The sequence below is a fragment of the Fonsecaea nubica genome (genome assembly GCF_001646965.1).
Source record: "Fonsecaea nubica strain CBS 269.64 chromosome Unknown Scaff24, whole genome shotgun sequence".
NCBI classification, from domain to species: Eukaryota; Fungi; Ascomycota; class Eurotiomycetes; order Chaetothyriales; family Herpotrichiellaceae; genus Fonsecaea; species Fonsecaea nubica.
Window position 1 is genome coordinate 251,832 of NW_019173697.1, and position 16,606 is coordinate 268,437.

General features: G+C 52.4%; 7 protein-coding genes across 7 annotated transcripts; 3 read left to right on the top strand and 4 right to left on the bottom strand.

Moving 5' to 3' along the window:
- Positions 1-365: 365 nt before the first annotated feature.
- Positions 366-1,436, bottom strand: AYO20_04589 (hypothetical protein; the record flags this gene model as incomplete). Its single annotated transcript, XM_022642885.1, has 1 exon — positions 366-1,436. The coding sequence occupies one exon, from the start codon at positions 1,434-1,436 to the stop codon at positions 366-368; it is 1,071 nt and encodes a 356-aa protein (XP_022501187.1).
- A 1,920-nt stretch (positions 1,437-3,356) lies between these two features.
- Positions 3,357-5,279, top strand: AYO20_04590 (hypothetical protein; the record flags this gene model as incomplete). The annotated part of the gene is made up of 1 exon (XM_022642886.1): positions 3,357-5,279. The coding sequence occupies one exon, from the start codon at positions 3,357-3,359 to the stop codon at positions 5,277-5,279; it is 1,923 nt and encodes a 640-aa protein (XP_022501188.1).
- A 1,638-nt stretch (positions 5,280-6,917) lies between these two features.
- AYO20_04591 (ATP synthase subunit alpha, mitochondrial) lies at positions 6,918-9,133 on the bottom strand (the record flags this gene model as incomplete). The annotated part of the gene is made up of 6 exons (XM_022642887.1): positions 6,918-7,625; positions 7,706-7,777; positions 7,829-8,296; positions 8,349-8,696; positions 8,854-8,962; positions 9,099-9,133. The coding sequence occupies 6 exons, from the start codon at positions 9,131-9,133 to the stop codon at positions 6,918-6,920; spliced, it is 1,740 nt and encodes a 579-aa protein (XP_022501189.1).
- A 242-nt stretch (positions 9,134-9,375) lies between these two features.
- AYO20_04592 (hypothetical protein) lies at positions 9,376-11,544 on the top strand (the record flags this gene model as incomplete). The annotated part of the gene is made up of 1 exon (XM_022642888.1): positions 9,376-11,544. One exon carries the CDS (start codon positions 9,376-9,378, stop codon positions 11,542-11,544), a length of 2,169 nt encoding a protein of 722 aa, XP_022501190.1.
- Positions 11,545-12,062: 518 nt separating this feature from the next.
- AYO20_04593 (hypothetical protein) lies at positions 12,063-13,966 on the bottom strand (the record flags this gene model as incomplete). Its single annotated transcript, XM_022642889.1, has 4 exons — positions 12,063-13,199; positions 13,279-13,511; positions 13,568-13,812; positions 13,920-13,966. The coding sequence occupies 4 exons, from the start codon at positions 13,964-13,966 to the stop codon at positions 12,063-12,065; spliced, it is 1,662 nt and encodes a 553-aa protein (XP_022501191.1).
- Positions 13,967-14,794: 828 nt separating this feature from the next.
- Positions 14,795-16,130, top strand: AYO20_04594 (hypothetical protein; the record flags this gene model as incomplete). The annotated part of the gene is made up of 3 exons (XM_022642890.1): positions 14,795-14,946; positions 15,004-15,644; positions 15,700-16,130. The coding sequence occupies 3 exons, from the start codon at positions 14,795-14,797 to the stop codon at positions 16,128-16,130; spliced, it is 1,224 nt and encodes a 407-aa protein (XP_022501192.1).
- Positions 16,131-16,167: 37 nt separating this feature from the next.
- Positions 16,168-16,575, bottom strand: AYO20_04595 (hypothetical protein; the record flags this gene model as incomplete). Its single annotated transcript, XM_022642891.1, has 1 exon — positions 16,168-16,575. The coding sequence occupies one exon, from the start codon at positions 16,573-16,575 to the stop codon at positions 16,168-16,170; it is 408 nt and encodes a 135-aa protein (XP_022501193.1).
- Positions 16,576-16,606: the final 31 nt, after the last annotated feature.

Below are 16,606 nucleotides of genomic sequence, written 5' to 3' on the forward strand. Positions count from 1 at the left end.
CAAGCAGTGCGCGCCTCCAGTATTCACCTCACCATCAAAGCCAAGATTGCGAAAATGGGTCGAGCTCGAGTACTAGCCAGGACATCGAGGAAGCATGGGCTAACAAACAGGTCACCTGCACGCTTGCGAGGTATTGTCAACGTGGTTCAACAGTTGAGCATGTTTCAACCGCAAGGATTACTCGAGAACCGGTCAGACGTGGTTTATGCACAGAGATTCAATGACGCGACTGGTATAAGTTACACTCTCTTTCATTGGGTACTTTGCAAGGCTGTTTACCCATTCGATGTGATCAGTCACCCAGGATTGTGTGTTGGCAAGATGCGTTGATGTCCCAGCATCACGTAACCTCCACTTAAATTTTTTTAAATCTTGCTCTTCTCCACACCCTCTGTGTCGGCAATGCGATAAACATACTTGACAGCGCTTGCCTTGCCCTGAAGAAGATTCTCCAGGCCTGTCTGGACGCCATTTAATCCCCCAGGAACCACTTCATACGGATGCCCACTGAACCAGCCTTCCTTTAGACCGAGGCTGAATAGTCTGAACCAGGCATACCCAAAGTCGCTCAGGTCATCCGGCACACCGTGGACAGAGCCCACAGTGGTAAGGGTCTGGTTGACCGTCTTGGGGATCTCTTCGTACTTCTTTCCCGGAAGAACCAAGCTAATATGTCCATAAGGGTCGAGAACCTTGATAATGTTCTGGTAACTACCCTTTTCACTAACAGCATCAAAAGCGTACAAGAGTTTTTGCCCGGCAGGGACCGCAGCGCGGAGGCCGTCAACAACATGCTCGTCACCCTTGCGATAGTCGATGACGGTATCGCCCTTGGACTTGTCAATCAGGCCTTCGACAAATGGGATGCCCCGGCCGGCAACGCAGATAATTGGGTGTATCTTGGAGCGGACCAGAAGCTTGACCGCGAAAGCTCCCACGGCGGAAGCAGCGCCATAGACGACCACGCCCCCGGCGAGAGCATCTTTGCGGGCCTGAGACACGGTGACCCACGGCTCTGGTAAGCCCAAACGGCAATAAAGACCGACGGCGGCAGTCATGGCAGCCAGGGGGATGGTTGCTGCCTCTTCGAACGAGGTTTGTTGAGGAAGATGGAAAGTGGTTTTTTCCCAGGCGATGGCGTATTCGGCGAAGGATCCATGAGGCGTGCGCATCTCATGGAAGGCACCCACGCGGTCGCCAACCTTGAATTCGCTGACATTGGAACCAACTGCCTCGACATAGCCAGCAATGTCGTCGCCCGTGTTAAGTCCTTGAGCCCCTTTGAAGACGATGGGGTATTTCCAATCTTTGGGGTTTGTACCCGAGACAACCACTTTGATGAGGACCTGATTGGGCTCGGGCTTGGGGACAGGAATATCCTTGATCTGGACATCGAGCTGATCTTCCCCCTTTTTGTAGACGTGGGCTGATTTCATGATGGGAGATGTGGTCGCACCGGTAGCCTTATGGGTGGATTTATAAGCTGATACAGCGGGTGTAAAGCGTCGCGAGGCTACACTAAGAGAATTTGGTGCCGAGGGAACCAGCAATCGTGGGCGGTAGCAGCGATGGTGGTGATGGTGATAATAGTGGCTATAGTGGCGAAAGCAGTAGTGGGTTCGACCAAGGGAGAGCCTCTTGAAAGGAGCAGCAGTATTTGTAGAGCAAAAGTATAGAATCATAGAGTCATGGGAGTGCGTGGTGAGCGTTGCTGGGGATGTCGTGATTTTGCTCTCACATTATTAATGCTATCTCTGCATTGAGGAACTTATTCAAGCTCGGCAAATCATAGTTATGGAAATCCCTTTCTCCTCCTTTCCATTCCTCCACCTTGTCGAACGCATTACCGGTAAAGTCTGCCTGCCCCTCTTCTGCGTTTTAGTAGTGGGAGGGATACCACGAGAAGTGGGGTGTTGGGCAATATATCTTCACGACTTTGTGCGTGCGAGTCGTACATATCATCTAGGCCGTCTGCTATTCCTGCAACATGGGTGTTATTGTGTGCTTCGTGCTTGAAGCATCACAACCGGTCAAGACTGGTGTATAGAACCGAGGATGTCAGGCTTTCATGACACAATTCTGGGAAGGGGGGGGGGCTGCCATGCCCAGATCTGGTGGCGGTGGCAGTGCGATCGACTACCAGTACCTCGTAACGAGGTACTCGATCCCCAAAGTTAGGCGGGTGCATTGCTTTTATAGGCAGTGCTTTTTCTCGGCGGCGGCGGCGGTTAATTGGCACCTCTGGGTAAGGCTGGGTGTTACAAGCACTCGGTTCAGTACCTATTGTAGGGAGCTCGAGGAAGGTGTTACCCTCTCTGCAATGCTCCAGGCCGCCTATCTAAGTATACGTGTAGGTGAAGGTAGGTACTTGTTTGGGGGCATGCTCGAGGCACCTACCTGTCCGGCGCAGGATTATGTAGGCGATATGGTAGGTGACCAAACACCGTCCCTCCGCTCCCTTGGTTGCGTGACCACCGACCGACGTATCGAAAAGATAATTCAGCATCCTTGAGGTTCCAATTCGTATGCTTTGTTCCATCTCCCACCTCCATCGGATGCTAAAGCCGGAATTTCAAAGCCTAGTCAAACGTCCGCCTCTCCCCGTCATTGGCGTCCCTCGCCCATCACCATCAACAATGCCATTATTAGGCCTTCAACCCGCTAACCATCAATGGCCTCAGGTCTGCACCCTCCATCGGACTGGCTTCTCTCAGCAGCCATTGACATCTTCACTTTCAGCACTGACTGTGCCACCTGCTCTCGCCCACACACACACATGTTAGCCACGCCAAACAGGGCAAGGCCCGTGCCGAATCTGCACTTTCGTCACGATCAGGTTGCCAACATGTTAGATTGTATTGACGAGCCTGAGGCCTCATCCGCCCGAAGACTTGGTCGATCCAACCCCAAGCTCGATCAGCAGGCGTCCTAGCTCTACTCGTATCTCAGTCCAACAGCTCGACCCCGGACAGCATATCCAATACCCCGGCCACTCCCTGGGACCAGAACTTGTAGCAGTCCAACTGGCTGTCTACGGAGTACCTCGTCCCTCGTACCTCATATCTGTGGTCGTCCACTCTAGATAAACCAGCATAGCATCCACAAGCTCGTGGCAGATGTGCCAATCCGGTATGTCGCACCGAGTACCACGAATGCAATCAGGACTCATGAGCGAGTCCAGTACACCACTGACTCCGCTCGTCGTCTGCGACCGATAGTCTGGCCCCTCACCACCCTTCGCTTCCTCGGAGAAGGTGGCCAGAACAACGAGGTCCAGATTCCTTTTCACCACTTGAGTCCCCTTTCCCCTCGCCAACGGCTTGGTGGTCCAAATTTTGCAGACCTCGTCGATATCAATGTCTCGAAATCGGTTTCGTGTAAAGCTAGACCGACAAGATGAGCCCGGTCCAAGCGTCAAGGCCCCGTCCGACCACACTGACGTTCCCCCTCCAACGTTTGCATCTCAACTTCGAACATTTACTCCCAAAGGTCAGGCTGATTGGATCCTCCGAAAGCAGAAAGCGAGAGCTCCACATCCCCGTCGCGGTACGCCTGCCACATCGGTCGTCGCCAAACAGGGGAAGTCGAGGAAAGAGAAGCGTTCGAGCTTGACATCTTCTAGCGAGAAGGATGTCAAAGAGGAGGAATCCACGGCACACAGACGTCGCAAGAGTCGTCAGATGATGAACACTGCAAGCCTCAGAGCCGAGTCGACCAAGGTCATCCCTCCAATGGTGAAGGCTGAGAGTCGTCAATCATGGACATCAACGGCGGCGGATGCCATTCTGGAGGATCTTCGCCCGCACCCTCACTCACTCACTGTTGAGGAACAGAACTTCGTCATCAAGTGGCTACAATTCCAGGGCGTTGCGTCGTGGAGTAGCAATACTACTGGTGCTTTCTGTCCTTGTCGGGATATTGCGTGGCGAGGTATCCAGATGTATCCCGCCGGCGGCCTGCCATGGACTCTGATAATCTGCGACATGTTCTTGGCCCTGTCTCGACGACAGCCGTTGCCACAAAGGATGCATCGGCGGAAAGCCATGGCGTACAAATATATCGCGAGCTTGTTGGGAGACCCCGAGACGCAGGCCTCGGACGAAGCCTTGCTCTGTGTTTGTCTAGCAATGTCAGCCGACGCCCGCTCATTGAGTCCTGAGATCAATAGAGCCCATCTTAAAGGTCTGGCACAGATGATCTCACAACGTGGAGTGGACTCCCTGTTCTCAGCCGTGTGCTTCATGTTCCACCCAATGTTTTCCTTGGCGTATTTTGCGATGGCCGAGCTTGAAGCTACCAGCTTCTTGGATGTGCAAGGTGCCAGCGACAGGTTCCTCGGGACATTAGACTCGATGCAAAACGACGGCCGGAGGTCACAGTCTGACGCTATCCAATACCGCGGTGACAACGGTGTCTCCAGAGGTGAAAGAGTGGGAGCAACCACAACCAATCGGTCCCGAACCTCGGTATCGAGCAGCCTCTGGTCGGCTGCGATGGGAAAGTCGACAATACATCACGCTGTGGAGGGCGCACTGGCAAATTTGCAAAGGACAACCCTGTCTGTCCAGCAGGATCTTTCTTTGTTCCTCAATCTGTATCTGCTAAATCTCATATTGTGGGATTTGCTTGAGCGACCTGATGGTGCTGTATTATTTCTGCAGAGACTTTCCACCCACGCAGAGAACGCCCGGGTGAGGCTCGAGATCACCGTGTGGCTGCTCGCAAAGTCATGGGTCGATGCGGACGAAGTCTCCAAGAGGAGTGACAGTGGGACCAAGAAGGAGGTGTTCTTGACCGAAGCAGTCATTGATGCTCTGAAGATTTTCAGTCGGATCACTGACGAGTCGAAGCAGAAATTGATCCACGTATTGTCGTCGTGGTTATTTGGTTGTGAGGGGGAAAGAGGCGAGGACGAGGCTGAACTGGAGAGCATAGAACCAGCCGCCAGCAAGAATGGAGAGTCCTCCTCCCCTCCTACCACCAAGAACATGTCTTCCCATATCGCTGAAGGTACAGCTGGCACTTCAGAACCATCGGCATCGTCGCAGGGAAAGGCTGCTAGCCATGGAAGTCCGAAGAAGGATATGGATCCCACGCTCGGCTCCCCACCGGAGCCACAACAGGCACAGAGTGCGGGGGTCACGTCCAAGACGTTCGAATACCTCAGCAGTCCAGACTTTCAGGTGATGATGGACGAGGCATACAGTGACTGGTATGAGAAGAATATCAGCAAACGACCAATGCCGCCTGTACCCTTGATATCTACACCGCCGCCGTAGCAGCACCAGCGCCAGCCAGGGAACAATACGGCCTATTTAAAGGGCCTTGATTGATCTGTTCAAGCAGTGCGTTTCCCGCTTTGGAACTTGGTTATCCTTGCATCATCACCATCGTCTTGGACATTAGCTTCTCCTTGGAAAAGCCATGAGTGACCTGGGCTGATCTGGGCCTGGCTGGGCAGGAATTGCGTTGAATCGAGTCGAGTCGAGCCGGGGGAGTCTCACAGATATCCGTCTGTCTTTATTGGGGGTTAGCTGGGTTATTTTTATTCCCAGACCCCCCGTCGATCCCTGTTCTCATTATGTGCCCAGTAGCAGAGGCCATGTCAGAGGAAGCAAGGCGCGTTTCCTGACCAAAGCTTCCCGGTCGTTGGCTCTCGTGTCAGTGTCAGTGTCAATGTCATGCCACGGGGCAAAAGGCAAAAGAAAATGCTAATAAATCAGCTAGGGTGCAGTGGGTGCTAAGTAACCAGGGATCCTCCGGAGTCCAGATTTGGGTGGGTTTGGAGAAGATGCAAAATTACCCGAATAGGAAAGTTTGGATATGAAGGATGTCAATGTGATGTGATGTGTGATGGGACGTGGTGGACCCGCCGCACAGTTGTGCACGGTCTCTCGGTCATACCTACGAGTAGTGAGCATGTACGAGGTCCAGTATACGAGGTCCTGGGACTTGTACCTGCACGGAGTCTCATGGATGTTTGATTCGTTTACCCGAATCGAGTACAAGTACATGCATGAAGTATTTAGATAGACCTGTCCCTGATGCGCAAGAGAAAATGTTCTACGTGGCGTGGAGGACGAGGTAGGTACATCGTCCGGAGGTATGGACCTACCTACCTACCTACCTACCTATCTACCCACCCTGGAACATCGTAGACAGGACCTTTTTGATCGACGACGCCCTCTCCAGAAGCCTACCGAGTACTTCCAGTACCTACTGTAGTTGCTCCACAGTACCTCGTACTCGGTACTCACATTCTTATCATCACTTTTGCCGGATAACAAAACAAGCACGTTTCCTTTTCCGCTCGAGCGGCCCCCCGAGGCTGGCGGGATAGCACACGACCGGAAAGGAATGCCACGTTGAATGTTCTTTCTCCTTGTACGGAGGTATGTAATCTGCGAACAGGTTCCTCGATGACTAAGGAGTAACCCAACCAACAGTCCTGGGTTATGACAGCGCCGCAGCACCGCAGCACCACAGCATCACCATAGCAAATGCCAACAGCCGTGCTATGCCAGTGGCGGCGTACTTCATTCCTGCACAAGATGAGGGCATAGAAAGATCTCGTACGGCTAGTCCTCAAAACACCTCTACCCGTGCTCACACAACTGTGGTAGAGGCTGGAAGATTGTGTCACGCAATACGAATCTGAGACTGTCAATGTCCGCGACAACCTAAAGCACAAATGGAATTGATTGAGGACTGTTATGTATCTAATTACAATGAGACACTTTCCCTCTTTGACTGGCAACTGCAAAGACTTGCAATCAACCTTTTTAGTGTCTCAACTCGACTGGTGTCGTCCAGTTTTGACCAAGCTAGAACATTGTACAAGCATTTCAAACTTCTTCACCACACCTCTTGCAAATGTCAGCTATGAGGCTGTATACCGAACTGTAGAGAGAATTTACCTATGAGAAATTCTTGGTAAAGTTCACAATCACCTCCTTCAATTGTTGCTCGAGGTCCTTGCTCAATTGACCCTCCTTGTCAATCTTGGCAAGAATTTCGGGGTGGTCGCTCTTCAAGTGTGCGAGGAAGTCTGCTTCCCATTGCAAGATCTTGCCGACGGGGACGGGGTCCAGGTGACCGTTGACACCAGCATAGATGAGGGGAACCATTTCGTTGACAGCCATGGGGCTATATTGCTTCTGCTTCAAGAGCTCCGTCAGGCGTTCACCACGGCTGAGAGTTTGCTTGGTTGCGGCGTCGAGATCGGAACCGAATTGTGCGAATGCAGCCACTTCTCGGTATTGGGCCAAGAAGAGTTTCAAGGAACCGGCAACTTGTTTCATGGCCTTCAGCTGCGCAGCAGAGCCCACACGTGACACAGAGAGACCGACGTTGATCGCAGGTCGGACACCCTTGTAGAACAGCTCGGCCTCCAAGAAAATCTGCCCATCCGTGATCGAAATAACGTTGGTAGGAATGTAGGCAGACACATCACCACCCTGGGTCTCAATCACGGGCAGAGCAGTCAGAGAGCCACCACCGTGCTTGTCGTTCATCTTGGCAGCTCGTTCCAGAAGTCGGGAGTGGAGGTAGAACACATCACCAGGATAAGCCTCACGCCCAGGAGGACGCCGGAGCAGCAGAGACATTTGTCGATATGCAACGGCCTGTTTGCTGGTCAGCTTATCATATCCATGTCGCTGACAAAGTGGCTCCAACACCAAAAGTGAAAGAAAAGGGATCTTACCTGCTTCGATAGATCGTCCAGGATCAAGAGAGCATGCATTCCGTTGTCGCGGAAGTACTCTCCGATTGCAGTCTAAGGTGATGGAGTTAGTAGAGGTCCATAAAGGTCAACAGAAGAACTTACGCCAGTGAAAGGAGCAATGTATTGCAGAGGGGCTGCCTCGGAGGCGGTGGCAGCGACAACGATAGAGTACTTCATGGCGTCGTTTTCTTCGAGGGTTTTGACAAGCTGGGCAACGGTAGATCGTTTCTGACCAACAGCGACGTAAACGCAGTAAAGTTTCTTGGTCTCGTCATTGCCGTTGTTCCATCTCTTCTGGTTCAACATGGCGTCGAGAGCAACGGCAGTTTTTCCGGTTTGACGATCGCCAATAATCAATTCACGCTGACCACGTCCAATAGGCACCATTGCGTCGATAGACTTGAGACCGGTTTGGACGGGCTGGTTGACGGATCGTCGAGGAAGAATACCAGGAGCCTTCAATTGAGCACGACGTCTCTCAGCAGCTTGGATGGGGCCTTTGCCATCGATGGGCTGGCCGAGAGCGTCGACAACACGGCCAAGCAAAGCCGGACCGACAGGGACATCGACCTGGAAGCTGTTAGCTGATCAAGTTTCACCCAGCTATTTCACCTCTCCTCACAATCTGGCCAGTTCGCTTGACGGTTTCTCCTTCTTTGACAAGACGATCCGAACCGAAAAGCACGACACCGACTTGACCGGCTTCCAAGTTCATGCACATTCCCTTGACACCAGAGGCAAACTCGACCAACTCCTCGGCCTGGACATTGCTCATGCCATGGACACGGGCAATACCGTCACCGACGGACAGGACGCGACCGGTCTCGGCGAGGCCAGCTTCCTCTTGCACACCACGGATTCTTTGCTCGAGGATGGAGGAAACTTCGGTGGGAGATGCTTTGGCATCAGCAGCGTATGATCGGACTTGTTTTGAGGCAGCATTGAGAGGTGCAGGGGTGACGACACGGGACTGCGAAGATTTTCATTAGCTCGGAATCCAACCACGAGGCGTTGATAGAGCTTCAGTTGTATATTTTGAGCTCAAAGTCTGCCTCGGAGGTCTCATTGGCGCTGATTTTGGTGATGCTGAAGCTTTTACTGCTGGTTGAAGGGGGTTTCAAGCTTACTGCAGCTATTCTGCCCGATGCAGATAGGGCACCAGCAATGCGGCCAGACTGGCGCAAGACGCTCCTCGACATCATCTTGCCGACCCGTGAAGCTGATATGAGGAACTTCCTAGGAGGAAAAGGTGTATTGAGATAGGTCGGAGGGAGTGGAGAGGAGAATTTTGATGTGAAGTCGAGGACACCAGCTAGTAGTTTGTAAGGGGAGCTTCAATCGAAATAATCCCGGGTGTCGCAGGAGGACGGACCCGACTTGGTGAGGCACCTTTGCCGAGGAGGCCATCTTGGCGATTATCTTCACGTGACTGGCCCGTTTCATACGAGTACGACGACTCCAACGCCACAAGACGCCGCCTCCTCAGGCTTAGGGCCAGCTGCGGACGAACTGACGATTCAGGAGACCAGGAGGTTCAGGCCGCGTTTCCTTCAGCTGTGCATTCACGTGGAAACTACCTTTTGGACTCGAACATGATGGAAAATCCACTATGTGTCTCTCTGCGACAATAGTCTCGACCAAAAACCGCCATGTCTTCTCCGATCTCCCAGAAACTTTCCCATCCTCCCACCTCCAAAGCCAACGCGGCCTCTCCCAAAGTGACCTCGGAGGATGTCGAACTGGGTCCTGTCCAAAATGGCCAGGCGGTGCCCAGTATACCTTTGGAAGAGGATATCATGCAATGCGCCCGAATAGGTGCCCTCGAACACATCCAGAAAATGGTGGAATCTGGCAAACACGACGCCAACTATAAGGATGATGAGGGAATCACTCCGCTGCATTGGGCTGCTATTAACAATCAATATGCTGTATGCAAATACCTCATCGAGCAGGGTGCCGATGTGAACGCAAAAGGAGGAGAATCCAATGCCACCGCCATTATGTGGGCCTCGCAGAGGTGTCACTTTTATATCGTCAACCTTCTGTTGCAGAACGGTGCTGATCCTCTTCTGACCGACGGTCAGGGTTACAACATTCTCCACCTGGCAACAATTGATGGAAACGCGCTGCTATTGATTCTTCTTCTGCAACAAAATATCCCCGTCGATATTCCCGATCCTCAAGGCCATACTTCTCTGATGTGGGCAGGATATAAAGGCTGGCCAGCCTGCGTGGATCTTCTCCTCAAATGGGGAGCCAACGTCAATGCTACAGACGACAATGGATATACACCCTTACATTGGGCTTTGGTGAAAGGCTCCAAAGCCTGCTTAGACAAACTCATCGAGTACGGTGCGGACAGATTCGCAAAGACCAACGAAGGCAAGACGCCACTTATCTGTGCCGAGGAAATGAACACGAAACGAGTATACCAACGCTCATTATCTGACCATGGATATGACCTTTCTGGCAACGTCAAGACGCTCCCACTGAAACTCCACACCGTGATCAGAGATCGCTCGAAAATGTCGAAATTTTTCTTCTTGTACCCTTTTTTGATCATCATGGTCGGCCTGTACATTATCAGTCACCTCAGCGTCTACATTGGAGTTCCGTTATTTTTGGTTGTTTGCCTGGGAATGCAGTATGCTGCGCAACGAATTGCAATGATCGGACCTCTAGAATTTCGAGCCATCCACAAAACACCCTATCTGGCTGGCATATTCGCGGGAACGCTCTTTTGGGTGGGAGTCAGTTACGTTATGTCGGTACTCCCGGTCACGTTCTCAACGAATCCGCTCACATCCATCTGCTTCATCATCTTATACGCCGCCACAGCGTACTTCTACTTCCTCTCAATGATTGAAGATCCTGGGTGGATACCAAAGCTATCTTCACGAAACCAACAACGTGCGGCGATTGATGAGCTATTTTCCCTGTGGAAATTTGACGAAGATAACTTCTGCGTACAGTGTATGATCCGAAAACCCCTGCGCTCAAAACACTGTCGCCGGTGTAACCGATGCGTTGCAAAACAAGACCATCACTGTCCGTGGATTGACAATTGCGTGGGGAACAACAACATCCGTCATTTTTACATTTACATCCTCTGCATGGCTATTGGGATCATCCTCTACATCCGCCTCGTCCTCTCTTACCTTACCCTCCTCCCACCACCTACCGACGACGACCTCGCTAAATGCCATGTTCTCTCTCCTTCGTTATGTACCTTCGTCCTGCGGGACCCCTGGACCGTGGCACTCACATTCTGGACTTGTCTCCAGCTTGTTTGGGTAGTCATGCTGATCGTGGTTCAAACGATCCAGATCTCGAAGAATCAAACCACGTATGAAAATATGAAGCGTCACGACAAAGTACACGACCACCATCGACCCATACTCCCGACTCACAATCACCCCATCACCCAAGGCGCATCTGCAGCCGCAACTTCTCTGAACGACACGGCTGCCGCATCGTCCCGCCTTCAGCCGGCTCCTCGCCGACCCGACGGTTGTTTCACACGGTGGACAAAGATCCTCGGCCTCGATGCATTCATGGTGACTGCGAGCGACGCATCTCACGGTCATTTGCAATCTCGGAACTCCAACCCCTTCAGCCGCGGCATCGTGGGCAACTGTCAAGACTTCTGGTGTGATCCGGCCCCCGTGTTCGGCAGGAGGAAGAACGGAGTGGGCTATCTAGGCGGAGAGGTGGTGGACTATGCACACATGTACGAGGTGCCCCTGAAGTTGAGGACCAGAAGGGGTGGGGGCATGCGATATGAAAGTGTTGCCGGGGAGGATGCAGACGAGATATGATTCCTGCCTGCTACGGTAGAGCAAGTCGAGAACTTACTTGGTCCGACCAGCCTCATTGTCTCTTGGGGCAGGCGATCGCCGACTTCTCTCCCGGCACCTTGACGACACTAGCTCCGAGACAGGCACTGCGGACACCGACCTCTCTGGAGGGATACATGTCCAGCTCTGCTCTGCCTTGGAGGAGCCAGTTGCAGTTTGGATGGTTCTATGTAGATGTAGATTACGCACAAATGCCCCGAAACGGATTTTACTCATGTCCCTTCTTCCCACCATTCTAGATGGGCTCTTTTATCTTTGCCTTTTCAAGTATTGCACTTCGCCTTTTGAATGCTTTTTGAGGCCCAGATACACCATAGACACCATCCCAGTCTAGTTCGTTATTGGTCGTAATGCAATGTTCGTGCAACGTGGTATGAAATGCAGCGCTAGTGTGATTGTAGTAGATTACACGTTGGAAAGACGTGTGGTATATGAATGCATTGATTGCAGGATGGAGTTTTGAGTGTGTCTAATCAATTTCACACCCTCCTCAGCCGCCTGGTGACCCGCACAGGCAGACCGCCTTCCATGGGGAGGGTCAGGGAGTTGGCGCTGCGTCGCTCGCCCGACGACGAGTCCATGTTCAAGCCGTCGTTGACCTCCTCAAAATCCCACTCGCGCAGCATCCGCATCAGCGTCCACGCACCCATCAGCTCGGCCATCTTCTTGCCCAGGCAGCTGCGTGGGCCGCCATTGAAGACGGGGAACTCGCCGACCGAGTATTTGGAGCCGGTGAACCTGAGGCTCGGCTTGTGGGCTGCGGTATTGACATGGGTGTCGGTATCGGTTTCGGAATTCGCGTGTGAAGCAGGACTCGACACCTCTAACCAGCGCTCTGGGCGGAATAACTGGGCATCCTCGCCGAATGTTGAAAAAGAGCGGTTGAGCGCCCAGATGCACCATACCACGACGGCCCCTGCGGGTAAGGAGGTACCATCGGGGAGTGTGACGGGTTGGGTGGTTTGCTTTATCTCAAAGGGGACGGGAGGGTGCAGGCGGAGGGATTCGTAGAAGACCGCCATAGTGTAGGGGAGATTGGTAGGTTGGAGGTCAGACACATCGATGTTAACATCTTCTTCACTATCAGAATTCGTCGTAGCAGAACTGTTGAAAGGCGTCTTATCCGAGGTCTTGACGTCGAATTTAAGGTCAATTTCTTCTCTCACCCGCTTTAGCGCCTCAGGGTGCCTCAGTAGTGCATAGAACGTCCATGTCAGGCTCTGAGCCGTGGTATCTCGACCGGCAGACAGGAAATTTAGGGCGGCATCGGCGACAATTTTCGGATTGCTTAATGCTTCTATCAGTGAATCAATCAACGTTCCAAATCCTAACCCGGATCCTTCGTTGTTTTCGGGTTGTTGACGCTGTTGCATGAGCTCAGTCTCCTCCTCGTCGGTGTTGGTGATGAGACTCTCAAACGCTTCTCGAGCACGCCGTTTCCGCGCTTCGGACACAATTTGACGTCCAAAGCGTTTTACTTCGCGAAGAGATGCGCGGAAGGAAGAACCCGTGAAGAACTCGGTGATACTGTAGAGAGGGTTTTGAAAGCGGAGGCCAATTTGGGAGGAGGCGTGGTCGAAGGCTTTGCTGAATGGAGAGGTGGCATCTATTTCCATCTGAGTTTCGGGTATCGTTTGTTAGAATCAGCTACCAGGTCTCATTCACAGTCACCCACGGCAGGCTGACAGTTCTTACATCGTACGCCATGTGTCCCACCACCGTGGTTGTGAGATCATGGAAAATCTTCTGCAGGTCGACCACAGATCGATCCTCGGCAGCTTGAGAAAGGCTGGCCCTTGTGAACTCGTGATAAATCTCTGGAAGGACCTCTTCGATCATAATGTCCAGATTTGTACCACTGAAAAACTTCAACCCGGCTTTCCGTTGAGCGCGCCACAGCTCGCCCGATGCATTGATGATGCCGTAGCCTTACCCGTTTCAAGTCAGCCATGGCTCGGTCCATATTCAGTGCGCAGTGACTTACCAAAGAGATCCCAAGATCGGTCTCGAAAGAACTCGCCCTTGGTGATGGCTGCCTCATTTTTGAGTACATACTCCAGAACTTCAGGGCTGTTGATCACGACGCCAGGAGGTAGCGAAGGAACGGAAATCTCGAATGTCTCCTGACCAAACTTCTGCTGGCATTTCACGAACCAGTCGAAAAGAACATGGCGTGGTTTGAGGAACTGGATGGCGTTGCCGAGGAGCGGCAAGGAGTCTGGCGCATGTCTTTGTGATATTGGTTAGCAGACATCATTGATGCTACTGAGAGGAAAACTTGCCTCAAGACTTGACCATGGCGATGTATTCTGGTCTTTCGCGCCCAAGCATAGTACAAGGTGAAGCCCAGCAAGAGTGCGATGGCGGTGGTGAGCCAGATCATCGCTGATTTGTCGGCAGCAAATCCCATCCGGGAATGGCAGATGAACGGCCGTAAAGTAACGACCGTTTTACCTACCACTTAAGTCTTTAGGTCATTCTTATGGCCAGTGCTGAGGTGGCGAGCCTAGTGAGGCTGTCGATGTGGGCCATGACGCGGAAGATATGGCTGAGATGGAGGGGGCTTCGATGGCGATGGTGGCAGTAGTATTAGTGGTAGTAGTGATGATGATGGTGGTGGTGGTGGTGATGATAGCTGATGTGGATGAAGGACGCAGGCTGCTCAAGCGGGAGCCACTCGGAAGTGCAATGTTCCTGACTCTGACCCTCGTAACCCTCGCACCCTCGCCCATGACTATTTTCTGCAACACGCACATTGGCACATTTGGCACCTCAGATCCTGATTAGATCGCCCCAGTCGCATCATGCGGTTACCATCTCCTCGGCCCGTGATTCGCGGGTTCCTTCCATGGACGACTCCCGACGCACACGAGCACCGACCCTGAGATACTAGTACGAGGCATTCTGGGGGCACTTGTCCAACTTCTTACATGGCACTTCTGTGAGCATTTACCGCTCACATACTTGTAGGTCAAGTCTACACACACCCTCTCCCCCACCAGTATTTACCAAAGTCACTTAATCGACGGCAGAGACTCGTGCTCTCTCTTTTCCCACTGTCGCTCATTTCGCATCTCTCGGTCAACTCTCTCTCTAGAGTCTCTTGTCTCAGCTGTGTTTCATCCATGCAATAATATCCCAACGTCATCACTCGCCAAAAATTGTTGGGGCTCGTATTCTTTGCGACGAAACCACCACCACCACCGCCGCCATGTCGCCCTCAGCAATCCACACCAAGGTCACCCCGCCATACCAAAGGCCCAATCTCTATATCCATGGCATTGGGGTTGAATACCCTCCTTATGAAATCAAGCCAGAACATCTAGCCACTCTTGCACGACGCTTTTATCCCAGTACCCCAGCGTAAGCCTCCGTCCCTCGATTCTCGAGGGTTGACCTTCATTGACGCAATTCATTTAGACTCGAAAAGGTGCTGAAGATCAATGAGTATACTGGGATTGACTCTCGTTCTGCGATTGGCAATATTGATCATCCCATAGCGAATGCGCCTGAACCCCCAACAATAGCAGAGTTGTGCGATCTCTTCCTCGACTATGGTGTGAAGCTGTCAATAGAAGCTTGTCGCAAGGCCCTCAAGCAATGGGGAGGGGATCTTTCTGAGATCACCCACGTAGTTGCGACCACCTGCACCAACTCGGCGAATCCAGGCTATGACCATTATGTCATTAAGGGACTCGGGCTCAATCCAAGCATAGAAAAGGTCCTTTTGCACGGAGTGGGTTGCTCTGGCGGTCTCGGAGCGTTACGAACGGCCGCCAACATCGCGCTTGGTTCCAGTTTCCGACGAAAGCCTGCACGCATTCTGGTATTCGCTTGCGAGATCTCAAGCACCCTGGTTAGATCTGAGCTGGACTCGATCCACAAGAACCAGGAGGTCAGGATAGGCGTCACCTTGTTCAGTGACTGTGCCTCAGCTGTGGTCCTCGGTAATGGTTTCAGTGATCGCTATGACGAGGAACCAATCCTGGAGCTCTTAGGCTGGGACCACAAGATTATTGAAGACACCGAAAAGGATTTGGGCTTCGACGTTGACCCTGTTGGTAAGCAAAAGAAGACTCTTATCTCCAAGAATGCAGCTGCTGACTCTGGTACTAGGGTGGAAGGTGGTCTTGACACAGCGAGTTCCCAAATTAGCCTCAGCTGCGGTTCCTGGCATGTTTGAGGACTTGGTAGGGTCAATACCAGAGCTCGTCGATCTGGGGAAATTCAAGGCTTCTGACTATGACTGGGCGCTTCATCCTGGTGGCTCCACAATCATCACCGGGGTGGAACGAACAATGAATCTGAAACCCGAGCTTCTTCGTGCAAGCTATGAGGTTTACATTACTCACGGCAATAGTTCTAGCGCCACCATCTTCAGCGTCATGAATCGGCTGCTGGAGGGTGAAACGACAGACCACATCGTGGCTTGTGCCTTTGGCCCGGGAATTGCTGTCGAGATGATGATGCTCAAAAGAAGCAATCAAGGATCAGACCCAGGGTCCGACAGCCCAACGGAGACTTTGGTTGCCGAGGACGTGGACTGAGGGTGCGGGATTGAAGGCGTGGGTGCGGTTAGATGCTCTAAGTTTGATTTTCCTTGTATAGGGCGCACCAGGCGTCACGGAGTAGAGCAACAAAGCAGATGACATGTACAACCAGGTAGAGAAACGCCTCGGAGATGATGATTGGCTTTTGCAACTGTGCCTGTGTGACCAACCTGTTTACAGACCGGATCGAAGGGGCAACATGGTAGATTGCCAGCGCTCCGGCGACTTTGCCAGAGGTATCGTCTAGTGGCTTGTTGACGAATACCATCGCCACCAGAACAGAGGCCAATATAAGGGCGGCGTATTGCCGTATAACAGCATGTGCATGAGGCGTGTGCACTCCCAGTTGGCGAGATGGGAAGAGGTAGAACGAGAGGCATGCAGGGATTTCGATGACCACGTGGACGAGAAATCCGAGATGCGACGGTGGCGATGGCCACATTCTGATGAACTAGGAGAGGCTAGAGATGGTG